This window comes from Pygocentrus nattereri, chromosome 16, assembly GCF_015220715.1.
Source record: "Pygocentrus nattereri isolate fPygNat1 chromosome 16, fPygNat1.pri, whole genome shotgun sequence".
NCBI lineage: Eukaryota > Metazoa > Chordata > Actinopteri > Characiformes > Serrasalmidae > Pygocentrus > Pygocentrus nattereri.
The window spans coordinates 8,107,931-8,122,335 of NC_051226.1; the positions used below are offsets into that span (position 1 = coordinate 8,107,931).

General features: G+C 41.1%; 1 protein-coding gene across 6 annotated transcripts in view; it reads right to left on the reverse strand.

Moving 5' to 3' along the window:
- Window positions 1-2,769: 2,769 nt before the first annotated feature.
- rai14 (retinoic acid induced 14) overlaps window positions 2,770-14,405 on the reverse strand; it is a 51,363-nt gene continuing 39,727 nt past the window's right edge. For 3 of the 6 annotated variants that reach the window (XM_017713918.2, XM_017713910.1, XM_037545663.1), the window contains exons 9-18: window positions 13,306-13,493; window positions 12,299-12,327; window positions 11,791-11,877; window positions 11,249-11,338; window positions 10,900-11,130; window positions 10,422-10,523; window positions 4,915-6,495; window positions 4,641-4,793; window positions 4,278-4,343; window positions 2,770-2,904 (exon numbers count right to left, since the gene is read on the reverse strand). In XM_017713918.2, the coding sequence (XP_017569407.1) occupies window positions 2,827-2,904; window positions 4,278-4,343; window positions 4,641-4,793; window positions 4,915-6,495; window positions 10,422-10,523; window positions 10,900-11,130; window positions 11,249-11,338; window positions 11,791-11,877; window positions 12,299-12,327; window positions 13,306-13,493 (2,605 nt within the window). In that variant the 3' untranslated portion in view covers window positions 2,770-2,826. The remainder of the gene's footprint in view (window positions 2,905-4,277; window positions 4,344-4,640; window positions 4,794-4,914; window positions 6,496-10,421; window positions 10,524-10,899; window positions 11,131-11,248; window positions 11,339-11,790; window positions 11,878-12,298; window positions 12,328-13,305; window positions 13,494-14,405) is intronic. The other 3 variants (XM_037545664.1, XM_037545665.1, XM_037545666.1) reach the window with 3 other exon arrangements.

Here is a 14,405-nt window from a genome sequence, read left to right on the forward strand (position 1 = left end):
GGATGACCAATGGAACAAGATGAAAAGTGTAAGATGCAGGACTGCCCAAACCCATCCAGACACCAGTCCAGCAGACACAGATTCAGATTTCAAACTTAGAGCATGGCTAAATGTTTAAACAAATGATGACGGGCTTTTCATAAGGACATCTAAAACCTTTTCATTAGCACATTTATGGGTCAGTTTCCAGACTGCCAGTGGCTATAAACCTTAACAGTGAACTTTAAAGTGTTTTATTTTTCCCCCTGAAGTCCACTTATGATGATGGTGTGGTTTTATGTACCAAGAAACGGTCATAAATCATTTTTACATGACCATCTTCCAATCTTTCATCCCTTACAATCAAAACAGGCAGTCAGCCTTTAAGACCAATACATTTAAATGAGCTCAGTTCTGATTGGCTGCCTTGTACTGAGGCTCAATCCAAAAGCACCCCAACTGAAACACCTTTTAGCTTCAGTGTGAGTGTGCGGGGCTAAACTGCTACAGACTGGAGGTGGATATACATGTAAAACCGGCAGATTGTGGCCATTTCATTGCCATGTACGGACTAGGGAGTGAACGTCAACTGCATTTTCATCATTTTATTATGAATACACATCCCTTTATAAATATATAGATGGGAAACTATGCAACAGGCCCTTTAAATTTTGAGCCATTATGCCAGGTTTATATTCATAGAGATGTTTATATTTACAGAGTTGCCTATTTCATGCATAAAAGCTCAAACTGTTCCGATTTTTCCTAAAGGTCTATTTGTGACGGAGTGAAAACTACAGATGACTAAACAAGAATAACCAAACTTAAATTTTAAAACAACCCCCATTTGAGTGCAGCCCTGGAAATCAGCCCAGAATCTATGACAAAAGATAGTTGAACTTGCTGCCCTTCCCTGCAAAGACATGAAAGGTACCCAAAAGAAAATTTCATATTCAACTTCAGGGTGCTGTGTATTCAGCAGGAGCACTCGTCCTAGTCTCGTTACTAAAGATAACGCACTTATCTGTTTACTGAAGTGTGCCTCTAAACAAGCAGACCCAACATACGATATCAGGTTACAGACTAGAACCTAATACTCAGTAAGCAGAAAGAAAATAATAAATCTACAGCATGCTCGACAATGACTGGCACGCTTTCAAAGGGCTACTGTGCAATTCAGAATACTTCAAAGCGGTTTACTGTTCAGAAACAAAGCGAAAGCAGGTGTCTTGATAAAGATGTACACAATACCCTGTATGCCAGAATACAGCAACTCTGAGAACAGAACATGTGATAAAACAAACAAGTGCGTCTTTGTATAGTAAGTTTGTACTACTGCACTGTGTGCCTGCTACAAGAAACGTCTCGTTTCCCAAAGCGCTGACAAAACTGCGACCACACTGAGGTCATTTTAAGTCTTCAAAAGCTAAAAATGAGTTTGAAGTGCTCTCATAAGTGCTGCCCTCAGATTCATAAGCGGTTACAAAAGCTACCTTGCAAACTAATGCAAAAAAATCCATTAAATCTGGTTAAAGAGAAAAAAGAAAGCTGTCACAATAAAACCTCACATCTCCATTTGAATCATTTTTATGACTTTTAGGACCAGCTGTCCTTGGCATCCTGTGAAGGATGACCAATACAAATGACCCAAAGTAAACGGTTATATTAACATTATACACTATTATGTCATATATTATACATTAACTGAATGTTATGAAAGTTACCGTTGTGGAGATACAAGGTTTTGTTCTGACAGTGACAATGTTTCAACCTACACTTCATAAAGGGTATTACAAAATCAGCTTAGGCACACAGACACAGTCTTATTGCGTCCTGGCTATGGCAGGGAACTCCAGCTGGCATTAAAAAAAAGAGCAGAGCAGAGCAGAGCAGAGAGGAGCAGAGAGGAGCAGAGCAGAGAGGAGCAGAGCAGAGAGGAGCAGAGCAGAGAGGAGCAGAGCAGAGAGAAGCAGAGCAGAGAGAAGCAGAGCAGAGAGAAGCAGAGCAGAGAGGAGCAGAGAGGAGCAGAGCAGAGAGAAGCAGAGCAGAGAGAAGCAGAGCAGAGAGAAGCAGAGCAGAGAGGAGCAGAGCAGAGAGAAGCAGAGCAGAGAGAAGCAGAGCAGAGAGAAGCAGAGCAGAGAGGAGCAGAGCAGAGAGAAGCAGAGCAGAGAGAAGCAGAGCAGAGAGGAGCAGAGAAGAGCAGAGAAGAGCAGAGAGGAGCAGAGAAGAGCAGAGAAGAGCAGAGAAGAGCAGAGAAGAGCAGAGAAGAGCGAGAGACTGCTGCATGAGGAAAGTGCATTTGTTACATGAGTACTTCTTTCTCTAAATAAAGCCTCTAAAGTGGAGGAGTGGAAAAGTCACAAAATAAATGTATGTTACAGCAACGTTACTTCACAGCATGCAGACACTGCAACATGTCTTACTTTTATTAAACAAAATACTTTGACTACTTTCCACTGCTCTGCTTTATCAAGTACAAGATATATTTCAAATACGCAGAACAACAAAAACATTCTGCGAACAAAAGGACCAACACATGCATTGTGCTTAAGGGTTCTGATTTGGGAAGGCATTTACGCGTATGAAAATAATTCTGGCAAGATGAACAAAAGTTTTTTTTCCACAATACATCAAGTCAACATCACTTTTCCAAATGGTTCATCTGAAACTCTTGATTGTCTGACCAGGTGCGTGATGTCATCTCACTTTGTCTTCAGCCATTCGGAGGACCAAATAAGAAGTTCCACTGAATAAAAAGTTGAAGTGGACGGATCCTGAATACAACACAAGTACGAGTTTCCTTATATGACCTTTATTTTGGCAGTACATGGTTGACTAATAGCGCCATCACTTGGCCTCAGCAGGCAATTTACACATCATCAGAATTTGCTTCAAGGCCTTCTGCACATCTTCATCCATCTGACCCTAAAATATATAAAAGACTTGTGAAATTACAAAGCATTATAGTCAAAATGAACACTCAGGTCATTTAATATATTAAGTGAGAGAAAGAAAGTATACACACACAAATAATAACATAATTGATTAAATACTCACCACATAATGCATAATGATTAATAGGGATGCAAATTTTGGAAAATTCTTTTGAACACTCCCTGACCGTCATTATTTCCTGACTGATTGTTAACCAACAAGCCTAAAATCAAAGACGTGACCCCTGAAAACATCAATTATAAAAGAGGTAGATCTCATTCTAAAACCTGATTGGCTGAGCTGTGTTCTAAGCTATCGTAATACAGTTAATACAGACACACTTATTAGTGCACAAATCAACTGAATTTGGTTTTAATGGCCAGAAATTTAAAGGTGTTCCTTTTAAGGACTGTGGTACACAGCTCTGACAAATGGGGCCAGGGAAAAGCGAGGGCATTAAGGTAAACGGCCCAGAACGTTCCTGAATATTTCCTATGTAAGAACTCACTTATGTAAAATGACAACCATAATCTTTTCATACACACACAAAAAAAAATTCTGGAATATGTAAGGATGGGCAACTGAAAGCACTATATTCTAAAGCTGTATTTACCACTCATTACTACCTCAAGTTTAAACATACATAAATACTGGGACAGAGGCAAGCCATCCTCCAAGTTCTTCTCTATAACTGCACACTCACGATATACTCACATCACACTTTCTCTTTGAGAACATGGATGAAAGTTGCTTTTTCTACTGTTTGTGGATGTTTGCTTTCAGCGTGGTACTATAACTGTCATATCGGTAGCTATCGTCCTCCAGAAAAGAGGTCCTGAAGACCTTTTTTCACTTTTAAAACATGTTCTACAACTCGATGAACCTGCCTATTCCGTTTTTTGGTCAAACATTTGTTATTTGTTCGTTAATAGTCCTAATAACATACGCAGGGAGATTCACTCGAAAGAGGCCCCGAATATTCTGTAATGACTCTCGCTAGGACGAAGCATGTAATGTGCTCCTCAGTATATTGAGCTTTGAACAAGCCGGATGCCCCTGTGCCGGGGCGACGACACAGGCTCCGGACAACCGTTGTGACGTTTAACCTCCGTTTGCAATTTCCAGGTGCGTACCCCTGTACCCCTCCATGTGGCAAAAACCGGTATTTGTATTTGTTTGGTTCAGATTGCTTCATCCTAACAGGAGCTACCACAGAATATTTGGGGCCTCTTTCGAGCGAATCTCCCTGTATATTGCCTTAATCTGACCATGTATAACAAACAGATTTCTAATATTAACTTGCAGATTTATTACGTTCTGGGTTACCATACAAAAACAGTATAACAACTCAAATGAGCACAAACCTGGACAGCATAGAGGAGGTGCATCCTGTACACTGAGACGATCTCATGGTGCTGTTTCTTAGATTCCTGTTAATGAGAGGAAAGTGTCAGAAAGACTTGAATGCTTTAAATAGCCTATAACTGTTGCATTGTTTAAACTTCACCTCTAGCAATACTGGCAAATACCTTACTGAAAGGCAGTGAAGAAAACTCAAATAAGTGAGAAACTACTGAGCAATAACAGAGATAACTGAAAATACATCGATCCTCTGGTAAAAGTGTCTGGAAAAGCTACTGGAAATGATTACTCTTTTCCAGTAAAAATTTATTTTGTGGACATTTCTATTTAAAATTATAGATGAACACAAGACATTTTTAACTTACAGCTAGTTGATATTGCAACTGCTTGATCTGCTGTTGGAGGGAATCAACCTGCTGGTTCTGTTGCCTTTTTGGGGTGCTTGTTGTATAAGAGAGCTGGGACAGGCTGTTCAGGGCATCCTTCAACTTGCCAACCTCCTTTGACAGATCATCAATCTTAAAGAGAGGAAAACAAAGCACTGAAAATGAGCAATGAGAAAGATACATCTGGAATCACAGAACAAGAGATGTGCGTGAGCGGAAATCATGACTAGAAAACTAAAAGATGCTACCTCACCTTTTTGTTTTTCTCTTTTTCAGAGCTCATGTGGTTCTCCACCTGTTTCTTCAGCTGCACAATGATATCCTGAGCCTCCTTGTGCTTTGAGTTTAGTGCATTGTTCTCCTGCTCTCTTGATAAAGTCAGCTTCTGCGCTGCCTGTTTCTCATTTCTTTCATCCTTTACTTCCTGCCAGGCAGCGGTCACCTCCAAGGCCATCTCATCCTGCTTCCTCAGGGCATCCTGAAGCAGGTTGGTCAAGTGGTTAACCTCACCCTCCAAGGACTCTCGTAACTGCTCATGTTCTAGCCTGGAAACAGAATCGTCTGGGGTCACGTCTTTCTCCACCGTCAGCCTGTTCTGCAAAGCGTCCACCTGCAAGGTCTTCTGGGACAGCTGCTGCTTGAGGGTCTCTATCTCAGCTTCCAAGTTCTTGATGGCACTCCCTAAGGAAGCCACAACCTGAGTGTGGTCTGCAAGGGATACAGAGGATTGGGCCTGGGCTTCAGCATCTTGTTTGAGTTGAGAAATCTCTTTCAGTGCAGCTTGGTACTTGATTTCAGTATCCTTTAATGTGTTCTGTACATCCTTCATCTTTAGAGCCTGCTCTTGCATTTTTTGCTCATGCTGCTCTTTAGTGAAGCAGACCACGTCTGGTCTCTCCTTGGACTCCGAGGCTTTAGTCTGGAGCTGACTGCGGGCTGCGCTCAACTCACTTTTGGCCTCACTGTATGATTTAGAGAGCTCCAAAAGCCGCCTCTGCAGTCCTTCAATAACTTCGCCCAACTCGACCTTCATTTCTTCAAAGTCTTTGGCAGCAGCTTCAACAGGTACAGTGCCACGGAGCGCCTCCTGAAGCATCTTGATCTCCTCCTGTGCCTCCTTGTACTTCTCAATCAGCAATGACTTCTCCTGGTTAACGTTCTCCACCAGAACGTCGTAAGAGTTCTTCAGTTCCTGGCGCTCATCCTCCGCAATGGAACTGCCCTGAAGACGGGCCTCCAGATCTTTTATCAAAGATGCGTCCCGCATCTTCTCTTCTTGTGACTTGGCCAACTTTGCCTTCAGGTCTTTGACCTCCTGTTCAAGACAGCCCTTCAAATACTGAAACTTCTGCACCACGTGATCCTCTCCTTGACTTGCAGCTCCTGCTCTCCTCTCTGCCCTGAGAGTTTGTACCTCTTCCAACACATCCTGGTACTTCTGCTGTGAATCTGTAAGATTGGCCTTTAGTTCAGCCACACTTTCTGACATGCCTTCACTTCCAATTTCCTCTGCGCAAGAGTTGGGTTGGAGCCTGGCCTGCAGGGAGCGATTCTCCAGCCTTGACTCCTGCAGTTTTGCTTGCAGACTCTGCAGTGCATCCCTAAGTAGCAGAATTTCTTGCTCGCTACCCCCCTTCAGGTGTTCAGCCTCCTCTAGGAGTCTGTTCTTATCTAAAGCAGAAACCTCAGACAGCTCCTGCTCGTCGCCCGTTTGGCTGTGGAGGTCCCCGGAGAAATCAAAGTCTGCCTGAGTGGAGTGGTAAGAGACATTGGAGTCAAAGCTGTTTGGGCGCGAGTCCTCATTGCCTTCTTCACCTTGAGGAGCTGGACGTTTCTGTCCAGGGAAGAGGAGAGGGAAGAGAAAAAAGAAAAAAAAAAAAACACAAGAAAATACAATGAAACGCAGTATATCCATGTTGTGATGCTCCAAGCTAAAAGTTCCAATCTCTGACACCATTTGCACCTGGTAGTTTTACACGTTTTGAGTATCAGGATTATATCTGGATAGAGACCGTGTGTCACTTGAGGAGACACCGTTGCTCTTAAAATGGCTTTCTTCACCGAGTTAGATTCAGCAGCCTTTAGGGCTGCATAATAAATTGAGCTTTTAATCGTTATCGTGATATGAGTTTGTGATAAACACATTATTATGTGCTGCAATGATAGTGATGTAAAGAAGGGTGGAACACTGTTAGCCAACCATGGAGAACTTCCTTGCATTGAAATTAACAACTGCCTGCCCACATGTAGAGATGGGCAATGCACAATCTTGGGCTCCAAAAGAAAATTCTAATTTAATACTGTTATTTTAATTTAGTATTTAGATGCTTTATGAGTAACTATTATTGACATGCTTTATGTGTAGCTTTATTTAAATTAACATGTACTTCCAAAATTGCATATGTACGTTTAACGTTACTATGCAACAGATTACGCAATAATTGTGCAAAAAGATAATTAAAGTTTAATTTAAAGTTTTTCCACTCTCTAGTTAAATGTAAATGGAAAATCGCGCTTCTCCTCTTTGCAATTACATTTATGTACCAATGTGGTACAGCAGCTGTTGCCAACTCCGCCGCTAGGTGGTTGTGTGATTTACACGTCTGTGTGTACCAGTACAACTGCAACTAATTCATTTGAGTGCATTTTTTGTAATGAATAAAGTAGAACACATTTTATCCACATCTGATAATATATTGGATAATCAATATTGGATTAACCTGTATGTCCTGCAGCTGTAGCCTATGGTCTGCTCTAGCTTTTTTCTAATTGATAATGCAATTTAAATGTAGCATTAGAGAGTGAAAATGCATACAACACATTTTAGTTATCATTTTGACACCTTTACTACATAAGCACATTAAGCATAAATATGCATTTCTGGAAATATATATATAACATTTTAATAAAGCTACTCAAAACATTTAAATGGAAATGAAATTTCAGTACACACACACACACACACACACACACACTAAACTGCTTATCCACCCACAGGGGGATCTGGAGCCTATCCCAGTGGTCAGTGGGCTGAAGGCAGGAAACACTCTGGACAGATCGCCAGTGCATCGCAGGGCAGACACACAGACACATACATTCACCCTCACACACACACACACGCACATCTAGGGGCAATTTGGCATGTTCAATTGGCCTGACTGCATGTCTTTCGACTGTGGGAGGAAACCTGAGTACCTGGAGGAAACCCACAAAGAGACGAGGAGACAGAAAGGACCCTGGTTGTGGTGTTACCCAGTGTCGGTACTCATATACCAAATGGCAAATTGCGATGTCACGGTATTTATTTTTTCTGACTTCTGCCAAGTTTAAGCAGATAAAGTTATGCCATACTTTTAAAAACGTACTATGAGAAACTAGGAATTCAATGAGCAATATTCAACATTTCACATACTGAGCCGCACTAAACGCAATTAAACAGGAGCAATTATGCTCGCTTTGTAAAAAAACAAAAAAAACAAAACACAACAACAACAACAAAAAACAAAACAAACACGGTTAAGAAGCGTTTAAGTACTGACGATATCCATCAGATGCTCAGAAAAGCATACTGTGATGTAAATTATTACATTAAAGAGATTATCATATTGCCCAGCCCAGCCTTGTTTAGTCCCAAAACATGTGCTTGCAGTTCTGATGCAAGTAGCTGTTAGTATTTCATTATTTTTATTTTGCACAATGAAAAGTGTTTTAGTAATGCTGTACTCATCACCACATGGGACATATGATGTACAAACCCAATTCCAATGAAGTTGGGACGTTGCGTAAAACATCAATAAAAACAGAATACGATGATTAGCAAATCCTTTTCAACCTATATTCAATTGAATACACTACAAAGACAAGATATTTAATGTTCAAACATAAACTTTGTTTTTTGCAAATATTCGCTCATTTTAAATTTGATGCCTGCAACACGTTCCAAAGAAATTGGGACAGGGGCAACAAAAGACTGGGAAAGTTGAGGAATGCTCAAAAACACCTGTTTGGAACATCCCACAGGTGAACAGGTTAATTGGAAACAGGTGAGTGTCATGATTTGGTATAAAGGGAGCATCCCTGAAAGGCTTGGTCGTTCACAAGCATGGTTCACCACTTTGAACAACTGCGTGAGCAAATAGTCCAACAGTTTAAGAACGTTTCTCAACATGCAATTGCAAGGAATTTAGGGATTTCATCATCTACAGTCCATAATATCATCAAAAGATTCAGAGAATCTGGAGAAATCTCTGCAAGTAAGCAGCAAGGCAGAAAACCAACATTGAATGCCCGTGACCTTCAATCCCTGAGATGGCACTGCATTAAAAACCAACGTCATTCTGTAATGGATATTACCACATGGGCTCAGGAACACTTCATAAGACCACTGTCAGTGAACACAGTTCGTCGCTCCATCTACAAGTGCAAGTTAAAACTCTTCAATGCAAAGCGAAAGCCAGATATCAACAACACCCAGAAACTCCGCCGCCTTCTCTGGGCCTGAGCTCATCTGAGATGGACAGACGCAAAGTGGAAAAGTGTCCTGTGGTCTGACGAGTCCACATTTCAAATTGTTTTTGGAAATCATGGATGTCGTGTCCTCCAGGCCAAAGAGGAAAAGGACTGTCCGGATTGTTATCAGCGCAAAGTTCAAAAGCCAGCATCTCTGATGGTGTGGGGGTGTGTTAGTGCCCATGGCATGGGTAACTTGCACATCTGTGAAGGCCCCATTAATGCTGAAAGGTACATGCAGGTTTTGGAGCAACATATGCTGCCATCCAAGCAACGTCTTTTTCAGGGACGTCCTGCTTATTTCAGCAAGACCACGCCAAGCCACGTTCTGCACGTGTTACAACAGCGTGGCTTTGTAGTAAAAGAGTGCGGGTACTAGACTGGCCTGCCTGCAGTCCAGACCTGTCTCCCATTGAAAATGTGTGGTGCATTATTAAGCGCTAAATACAACAACAGAGACCCCGGACTGTTGAGCAACCGAAGTTGTACATCAAGCAAGAATGGGAAAGAATTCCACCTACAAAGCTTCAACAATTAGTGTCCTCAGTTCCCAAACACTTATTGAGTGTCGTTAAAAGAAAAGGTGATGTAACACAGTGGTAAACATGCCCCTGTCCCAACTTCGTTGGAATGTGTTGCAGACATCAAATTCAAAATGAGTGAATTTTATGCAAAAAACAAAGTTTATTATTAGTTTGAACATTAAATATCTTGTCTTTGTAGTGTATTCCACTGAATATAGGTTGAAAAGGATTTGCAAAATCATTGTATTCTGTTTTTATTTGTTTTACACAACGTCCCAACTTCATTGGAATTGGGGTTGTATGATGAGCCACACAAATTTGATCATAAATGACTGCTTCTCATACGATCGTGACATTCACAAACTTTAGCAAATATCTCGCTGTGCAAAACTGTAATAAGAAAAAACACCAACAGTCAAAACAAGGAACATACGTGATTGGTTGCTGTTTTGAGAATTTGCACATTATGCCCCACCTTTCAACCTGACTGACCAGGGAAGCATTTGATGACCAAGTGTAAATACATATGGTTAAAACTCTTCAGGATATAATCCAGATACAAGTCACCTAAAATGACCAGGAGGTCTCTGTTTGTACTCATTAATATTTGCAGTCACTGAGCAGGTCCAGAGGACAATAAAAACAATACCTACATTCTCTCATCATTTTCTCTGCAGCTCATATTATGCTACAAACAATTAGTTGTGTTATTCTATGAGGCAATTACCTTGATTATCTGAGCAAGTTGCTGGTTTTCTAAGGAGAGGGAGGCCACTTTTGCTTGCAAGGTTGCAATCAGTGTTGACTCTGCATTCCCACAGTGCTCTGTCTGTTACAACACAGGAAACCAAATAGGGCTTACTTTAAAATACCTCTTTATTAGGTCTCAAGCAGAAAATCTCACAAAATTACTAAGAAAAAGCTTTCAACCCATCTGCACACTGACACTCTGATTACGCAGCATGCTAGCCAGCTGCAGGAATATCATTACTGAACATCACGCACCACTTAAGGGCTTTAGACTGACTTTACACAAACATAGTAGAGGAAACAAAAAGATACGGGCCATGAATATTAGACTGTTGAAATGCAAATGAGGTTAGAGCTTAACAGAAATCAGCATAGCCCAAAAAACAAAATGATTGGGTCTAGTGGCACAGATGAGAGAGGTCGGCTGTCCTGTTCCCTTGAGCAAGGTCCTTTACCTGGCCATGGTCAGTAGTTGCAGTTGTTAAATGGGTTCCAGAAAGAGCGAGTGGCTGAGGATCAAAGCGGCAGCCACATGAGGGAATATTAAAGGGCTGTGCTGTACTCGCCTTGGGCTCAGTCTGCTCCACAATCTGCTTCAGATCTTCAATGGTTTCCAGCAGCATACTCTTCTCTTCCTGCAGCTTCTCTATCTCTTCTTTCATTGCCACGCTTCTCAGTTCCTCCTCCTGCAAAATCACAAGTACAGTGAAACAGTGACAAGAATGGAGCAGTTCCCTTAGGGGGTGCTGTTCAGTGTAGCACAAAATCAATAAGTATGGCTTGGATGCCCACAGCGCACCTTACCTTGTAATTGAACCGCTTGGATGAATCACTTTTACTTGACACTGGAGTTTCAGTTGGGGTCAAATAAGGTGGAGACACAATGCCAGCCAACTGAAATAAATGATGCAGAAAGGACAAGAGCCAAACTCAGCAAAAACACAAAGATAATGCAACATCAAACACTAGGAACAATGCATGCTCATCAACAGTTTTGAAAACACTTTAAATGGAGATCTTTCAGTACATTAAAGTGATGATTCCAAAACTTCATATATGATTGACACTAAACTCTAATCAAGATTTTGTAGCTCCTCTCCGATATCTAATCTTTAATGATAATGTGATACAGGTAGATATCAGGAAGCTTCAGAAAAGTCCATTTGGCTTCTTTTGCCCCCTTTTGCTTCCACTATGGTCTAACTTAACTGATTTGTCAGCCAATTTGTTTATAATTCTTCTGTAAAAACACCCTGGCTGGGGCACTTCATGTACTGCATAGAGAAAAGCAGAAATGATTGCAGATACAGACAATTACACCGACAGAGCATATGATGTGCCTTTACCTGGACTGGACTAATAGGAGGTGGGGGTGCTTTTCGTTTTTTAGGGGTTGTGCTTCTCTCTTCATTTAACTTAGCCACATGATCATGCTGAGATTGTGTCAGTAAGCGATCAGAGAGACAAAAAAAAGAGCAAACCAGAGGATTTAGAGTGGTTAGTAACAGAAAAGAGTAATATAAATAAGAATTTGACAGGGAGTATACTTCCTATCTACATTGTAGGGTACATGCTCATGCATGTTGCTAAAAGTGCAGCAGAATTATTTTATACACAATACTACTAAACTATTAAAAACAGTCTGGACATTATAGCAAAGCAGGGAAGAGCTCAACAGAGTAACTACAGCAGCAAGAAACTAAAAAAAAAAAAAGTTATATTGTAATATTGATAACCTGAACTTTATGGCATTTAGAGGAAGAATCATTTGTAAACTCAAAAAAAAGGTGTGTGAATCAGAAAAGAAAATTAATTAAATAAATGAATGAAAAATAAATTAAACAAGTTGCTTACCTGTGGCGTTCTGCTTGAACTCTTATCTGCTTTTATATAAAAAAAGGGGGGAAAAAAAAAAAAACATGAGGTGGGAATATGAAAAGAAATAAATGCCATGTCATTGCCAGCTGCCCATTGTAATTATGCTTGTATTCATCTTTCATTATATTCACAATTCTCTAACGTCTGACACAGGCTGAGGACGTGCACTGACGAAGCATTATTTGCCCACCACAAGATGGCAATCTTGAGCCTACAAGGCCTGAGCAAAGAGTAAGGGATGTGCACTCTGCTTTGACCAAAAGAGGGAAAATAATGACACCATGGCTCAAAGACACTGCTCACGAAATTCCACCCACTGCAGTTCTTTTATGGGTGAGAACTTCTTGAAAGAAAAGATGAGCACAGCAAATAGCTCAAAGATGTCTCATGTGTCTTAGTTCACCACAGAGAGCCTCCGAAGTCTACAAGACAGCACAGCACAACCTTTCAGAAAATACTCCAAGTGTGTCCAGTAGCAGCTCTAACAATCAATCAGAATTTCTCCTACATACATTACTTGCTTTATTTTGTTCACAAATTATGGGGTCTCCACCAGTCAAAACAGTTTACATACCAAAAAAAAAAAAAAAAAAAAAAAAAAAAAAAAAAAAAAAAAAGTTGTTTTCTGGTTGCAGCCCTGTTAAGATGTTCTTGTTTCCCTACCCTAAACCAACAAGTGCTTTCCTTGACCATACTTTCTGTCTAAGAACATTCGCGTGGCTGTGAAAATGTAGCTTCCAATCCTACACATACTTTCAGCCTCAGCGACACAAACGGTCTGCAGCTCAGTAAACTCAGCTCAACCTGCACAACTCACCATGAACATGGCTGTGCTTTCAAATCAGTTGTTAAATCAATGGATATCAGATGATGCTTAATGGTAACTAAAAAATGAAGATGAGAAAATACAATGCCACTGCCTTTCCTAGAGCTAATGTGCATCTGAAAGAGTTGGTGTGCTTTGGGGGTTAAGCAGGAATCACCTGGTTCAGACTGCTGCCGGTGGAGGGCAGCAGTGATTAGGGCCCGAACCTCCCCGCTGCCGGACAGCTTGGTGTAATGCAGGACGTCATGACCCAGAGAGTCAACCATGAGCAGGTCCGCTCCTCTCTGCACCAGCACCTCCACTGCAGGAGCACAGCTGCTCTCACTGGCCAGCATCACAGCCGTCCTGTAAGATTTACATCAATCACTCAGCCAGCCGAGTCATTACCACACTTGCAGAGAAGGGCTGGGGGAAGAAAATCCTACTGCAACAACTTCATTTGGTGTCAAAGGAAAATGGCATAACTGACAGACACAAAGTAGCTCAGTAATCCAATGTTGTGAAAAAGACAGCTTGGTTTTCTCAAAGGCCATCTCAATAGCTTTAAAGCAACACTGTTTTGGGTATTTGAAGACCTCTAGTGGAAAGTGTAACTGCACAAAACGTGAGGAAGAACGTTTTGTAAGGGCGACTGTGCTTCGGACTCCCACATACGGATGAATCAGACTTTTGTGAGTGTGGTGAAAAAGTATTTGAAAAGAGCTCTGTCAAAACTCTGAATGACGTCTTCCAAGGCTATAAGCAAATTGTCTACTACTGCAATCACATCTTTATCAGTATAGCGCTCATTTTGCATTTAAGACCCAAACATCAAAATCGGACCTTGTTTTTGAGCCTGCCTGTATGACGGTAATTTGCACAGATGTACGACTGCATGCAAAAAAACTCCCATCAAATCTGGTCCGACACGTTTGACTTTTAGAAGATTATTTCAGGCTTTACAGGGCGTCTCACAGCGACACACACACACACACACACACACACACACACTGTCCAGTTTAATATTTTTTGCTAACAGTGCTGCTTATCAGATGGTCACAGTTTTGGTGGTCTCCCAGGTCTTGTAAGGTTAAGAGTCCTAGTTTCTTTTAGATCATGTTTAAATTTTTTGCCCATTTTTTTCCTTTTGGCTTTCTACTCCATAATAAAGTGGATTATCTGACATATAACCTCAGAGATATTGGCTAAAAATGAATAACATCATTTGGACTGGAGATCAAATGAAAAGTGGTCTCTGGCTTTTGGACAGTACTATAG